The sequence below is a fragment of the Physella acuta genome, unplaced genomic scaffold, assembly GCF_028476545.2.
Source record: "Physella acuta isolate Inbredline_101_S28 unplaced genomic scaffold, ASM2847654v3 ptg000081l, whole genome shotgun sequence".
Lineage (NCBI taxonomy): Eukaryota > Metazoa > Mollusca > Gastropoda > Physidae > Physella > Physella acuta.
The window spans coordinates 452951-458561 of record NW_026731601.1 but is presented as its reverse complement, the minus strand read 5'-3'; the positions used below and the strand labels follow the sequence as shown (position 1 = coordinate 458561).

Below are 5611 nucleotides of genomic sequence, written 5' to 3'. Positions count from 1 at the left end.
ACGTTTTGACGCGGGTCATTTAGTCGTGGGACATTTTGTCGAGGTACATCCGTCGTACTGACCTTACCCACCCCTCTAACATGGACATCGTGAACACCGTCTAGTGACAGTGGTTAAACCTGTCTAGTGGCAGTGGTTAAATCTGTCTAGTGACAGTGGTTAAACCTGACTAGTGACAGTGGTTAAACCTGTCTAGTGACAGTGGTTAAACCTGTCTAGTGGCAGTGGTTAAACCTGTCTAGTGGCAGTGGTTAAACCTGTCTAGTGGCAGTGGTTAAACCTGTCTAGTGGCAGTGGTTAAACCTGTCTAGTGACAGTGGTTAAACCTGTCTAGTGACAGTGGTTCAACCCGTTTAATTACAGAGTTTAAATGCCGAGACCTAGACATGTCCAATAACATCACTACAAATGAAATTGATCAAAGCGCCAGCCGCCACTGATGACGTCATCAATATAGGGCCACATGAACTGATGGTTTGGGTGAGACCACGTGACCTGATGAGCTGGGTGAGACCACGTGACCTGATGGGCTGGGTGAGACCACGTGACCTGATGGGCTGGGTGAGACCACGTGACCTGATGGGTTGGGTGAGACCACGTGACCCGATGGGTTGGGTGAGACCACGTGACCTGATGGGCTGGGTGAGACCACGTGACCTGATGGTTTGGGTGAGACCACGTGACCTGATGAGCTGGGTGAGACCACGTGACCTGATGGGCTGGGTGAGACCACGTGACCTGATGGGGTGGGTGAGACCACGTGACCTGATGGGTTGGGTGAGACCACGTGACCTGATGGGCTGGGTGAGACCACGTGACCTGATGGGTTGGGTGAGACCACGTGACCTGATGGGCTGGGTGAGACCACGTGACCTGATGGGCTGGGTGAGACCACGTGACCTGATGGGTTGGGTGAGACCACGTGACCTGATGGGCTGGGTGAGACCACGTGACCTGATGGGCTGGGTGAGACCACGTGACCTGATGGGCTGGGTGAGACCACGTGACCTGATGGGTTGGGTGAGACCACGTGACCTGGTGGGCTGGGTGAGACCACGTGACCTGATGGGTTGGGTTAGACCACGTGACCTGATGAGCTGGGTGAGACCACGTGACCTGGTGGGCTGGGTGAGACCACGTGACCTGATGGGCTGGGTGAGACCACGTGACCTGATGGGCTGGGTGAGACCACGTGACCTGATGGGCTGGGTGAGACCACGTGACCTGATGGGCTGGGTGAGACCACGTGACCTGATGGGCTGGGTGAGACCACGTGACCTGATGGGCTGGGTGAGACCACGTGACCTGATGGGTTGGGTGAGACCACGTGACCTGGTGGGCTGGGTGAGACCACGTGACCTGATGGGCTGGGTGAGACCACGTGACCTGATGGGTTGGGTGAGACCACGTGACCTGATGAGCTGGGTGAGACCACGTGACCTGGTGGGCTGGGTGAGACCACGTGACCTGATGGGCTGGGTGAGACCACGTGACCTGGTGGGCTGGGTGAGACCACGTGACCTGATGGGCTGGGTGAGACCACGTGACCTGATGGGGTGGGTGAGACCAGCCATGTTGTTGGGGGTGTGTTCATGGGAAAGTCAATTGAAACAAATTGACTCACTCTAACAAGATGGCAATTCTACAGCTTTCCTATGGGTTGGCGTCCCTTGTGTAATAGGTCATGGGATATCTAGAGATGTATGTCATGGGATATCTAAAGATGTATGTCATGGGATATCTAGAGATGTATGTCATGGGATATCTAAAGTTGTATGTCATGGGATATCTAAAGATGTATGTCATGGGATATCTAAAGATGTATGTCATGGGATATCTAAAGATGTATGTCATGGGATATCTAAAGATGTATGTCATGGGATATCTAAAGATGTATGTCATGGGATATCTAAAGATGTATGTCATGGGATATCTAAAGATGTATGTCATGGGATATCTAAAGATGTATGTCATGGGATATCTAAAGATGTATGTCATGGGATATCTAAAGATGTATGTCATGGGATATCTAAAGATGTATGTCATGGGATATCTAAAGATGTATGTCATGGGATATCTAAAGATGTATGTCATGGGATATCTAAAGATGTATGTCATGGGATATCTAAAGATGTATGTCATGGGATATCTAAAGATGTATGTCATGGGATATCTAAAGATGTATGTCATGGGATATCTAAAGATGTATGTCATGGGATATCTAAAGATGTATGTCATGGGATATCTAAAGATGTATGTCATGGGATATCTAAAGATGTATGTCATGGGATATCTAAAGATGTATGTCATGGGATATCTAAAGATGTATGTCTTGGGATATCTAAAGATGTTTGTCGTGGGATATCTAAAGATGTTTGAGCGAGACATAGGTTTCCAGCTAGGATGAAAGGACTTTTTTGTGTTGGGAAGAGCTCTATGGCACGCCACGTAGTTAAGTCGACGACGTTTGATCAAAATTAGGCCTACGTTCGATTTATCAAATCATTCGTCTCTAATGCAGGGAAGGAGGGGGGCTCCTCTAAAGACTACTTTAAGGCTAGTGACGCTTTTTTCAGAGATTGATTCAAATAAAATTTGAATGATACAGCGAAGAGACCCGCCTTATAGACACCAGGACAGTGGGAGGCCTACTCTCTACCGTCGTGAGGTTTTAAGACGTAGGCTCGCTGTGTACGTCACATCTTTACCCCGCCATTTTGCTTCTCTCTGTCAAGTCAGTCAGGAAGGGACGGCTGAACATCGAACTCTGGGACAAATGTTTGGTGGATTCTGGTCTCTGGCACAAATGTTTGGTGGATTCTGGTCTCTGGTATCTGGCACAAATGTTTGGTGGATTCTGGTCTCTGGTATCTGGCACAAATGTTTGGTGGATTCTGGTCTCTGGTATCTGGCACAAATGTTTGGTGGATTCTGGTCAAAACCAGATGTAACCATATGGAGGGGGGGGGGGGGGGGCTGAATAAATGTACATTTAAATATAATTTTGGAGGGGGGGGGGACTGAATAAATGTACATTTAAATATAATTATGGAGGGGGGGGGGGGACTGAATAAATGTACATTTAAATATAATTATGGAGGGGGGGGGACTGAATAAATGTACATTTAAATATAATTATGGAGGGGGGGACTGAATAAATGTACATTTAAATATAATTATGGAGGGGGGGGGGACTGAATAAATGTACATTTAAATATAATTATGGAGGGGGGGACTGAATAAATGTACATTTAAATATAATTATGGAGGGGGGACTGAATAAATGTACATTTAAATATAATTATGGAGGGGGGACTGAATAAATCAATACCACCTGCACGTCAACATGTTCCCTGGGGTCAACAGGTACAGATGTACTTCAAGATGTGGGGTATGTTGTGTGGAGATGTGGGGTATGTGTGTTGAGATGTGGGGTATGTGTGTTGAGATGTGGGGTATGTTGTGTTGAGATGTGGGGTATGTTGTGTTGAGATGTGGTGTATGTTGTGTTGAGATGTGGGGTATGTGTGTTGAGATGTGGTGTATGTTGTGTTGAGATGTGGGGTATGTGTGTTGAGATGTGGGGTATGTGTGTTGAGATGTGGGGTATGTTGTGTGGAGATGTGGGGTATGTGTGTTGAGATGTGGGGTATGTGTGTTGAGATGTGGGGTATGTGTGTTGAGATGTGGGGTATGTTGTGTGGAGATGTGGGGTATGTTGTGTTGAGATGTGGGGTATGTGTGTTGAGATGTGGGGTATGTTGTGTTGAGATGTGGGGTATGTTGTGTTGAGATGTGGGGTATGTTGTGTTGAGATGTGGGGTATGTTGTGTTGAGATGTGGGGTATGTTGTGTTGAGATGTGGGGTATGTTGTGTGGAGATGTGGGGTATGTTGTGTTGAGATGTGGTGTATGTTGTGTTGAGATGTGGGGTATGTGTGTTGAGATGTGGGGTATGTGTGTTGAGATGTGGGGTATGTTGTGTGGAGATGTGGGGTATGTTGTGTTGAGATGTGGGGTATGTGTGTTGAGATGTGGGGTATGTTGTGTGGAGATGTGGGGTATGTGTGTTGAGATGTGGGGTATGTGTGTTGAGATGTGGGGTATGTTGTGTTGAGATGTGGGGTATGTGTGTTGAGATGTGGGGTATGTTGTGTGGAGATGTGGGGTATGTGTGTTGAGATGTGGGGTATGTTGTGTTGAGATGTGGGGTATGTTGTGTTGAGATGTGGGGTATGTGTGTTGAGATGTGGGGTATGTTGTGTTGAGATGTGGGGTATGTTGTGTTGAGATGTGGGGTATGTTGTGTTGAGATGTGGGGTATGTTGTGTTGAGATGTGGGGTATGTTGTGTTGAGATGTGGGGTATGTTGTGACGTGGGGTATGTTGTGTTGAGATGTGGGGTATGTGTGTTGAGATGTGGGGTATGTTGTGTTGAGATGTGGGGTATGTGTGTTGAGATGTGGGGTATGTTGTGTGGAGATGTGGGGTATGTGTGTTGAGATGTGGGGTATGTTGTGTGGAGATGTGGGGTATGTTGTGTTGAGATGTGGGGTATGTTGTGTGGAGATGTGGGGTATGTGTGTTGAGATGTGGGGTATGTGTGTTGAGATGTGGGGTATGTGTGTTGAGATGTGGGGTATGTTGTGTTGAGATGTGGGGTATGTTGTGTTGAGATGTGGGGTATGTTGTGTTGAGATGTGGGGTATGTGTGTTGAGATGTGGGGTATGTTGTGTGGAGATGTGGGGTATGTGTGTTGAGATGTGGGGTATGTTGTGTGGAGATGTGGGGTATGTTGTGTTGAGATGTGGGGTATGTTGTGTTGAGATGTGGGGTATGTTGTGTTGAGATGTGGGGTATGTTGTGTGGGGTATGTTGTGTGGGGTATGTTGTGTTGAGATGTGGGGTATGTTGTGTGGAGATGTGGGGTATGTTGTGTTGAGATGTGGGGTATGTTGTGTGGGGTATGTTGTGTGGAGATGTGGGGTATGTTGTGTTGAGATGTGGGGTATGTTGTGTGGAGATGTGGGGTATGTTGTGTTGAGATGTGGGGTATGTTGTGTGGAGATGTGGGGTATGTTGTGTTGAGATGTGGGGTATGTTGTGTTGAGATGTGGGGTATGTTGTGTTGAGATGTGGGGTATGTTGTGTTGAGATGTGGGGTATGTTGTGTTGAGATGTGGGGTATGTGTGTTGAGACGAAATAGTAGCAGCCCATTCTAATTTATTATTACCTGACAGGGTAGCGCGCATTGAAACTCTGAAATTAGCTGCAGGCTGTTATTCCAAATGTTCCACCTTGTAGGTTTGGTACCAACAGACATCCACGAGACGCGATTTATACCGTCCCTCTTTCAAGAACTCTATTCAAGCTTTGACGGAAATTATTTTGCGGACGAAATTATTTGTTAAAGTTGTAATAAGTTATTACAAAATAAATGGTCAATAAACTCTCGATCTGTTTCAATTTGAAAACTATAGTTAAATGTACATACTGCTCTGTTTAGTACAAAATTTATTTCGCTTGCCTTACATTTTTTTTTAAATATTGCAGTATGTCGATTAATTTTAGGTTTTATTTTATCCAAGGATTACAAAACAGGTTGCGTT

The 5611-nt window shown here is 46.3% G+C and overlaps 1 protein-coding gene across 1 annotated transcript; it reads right to left on the bottom strand.

Annotated features, from left to right (window-relative positions):
* Window positions 1-448: 448 nt before the first annotated feature.
* On the bottom strand, window positions 449-1594 carry LOC131957619 (nascent polypeptide-associated complex subunit alpha, muscle-specific form-like). Its single transcript, XM_059322356.1, has 2 exons — window positions 1090-1594; window positions 449-1008 (listed from the first exon to the last, which is right to left on the bottom strand). The coding sequence occupies exons 1-2, from the start codon at window positions 1592-1594 to the stop codon at window positions 449-451; spliced, it is 1065 nt and encodes a 354-aa protein (XP_059178339.1).
* Between the last annotated feature and the right edge of the window lie 4017 nt (window positions 1595-5611).

What these genes read in the sequence shown, in the direction of transcription:
- LOC131957619 (XM_059322356.1), bottom strand. Translation starts at nt 1,594, where the DNA reads ATGAACACACCCCCAACAACATGGCTGGTCTCACCCACCCCATCAGGT. An exon ending in GGTCTCACCCAGCTCATCAG is followed by an intron (nt 1,009 to 1,089) that starts GTCACGTGGTCT and finishes CCAACCCATCAG; the next exon opens with GTCACGTGGTCTCACCCAGC.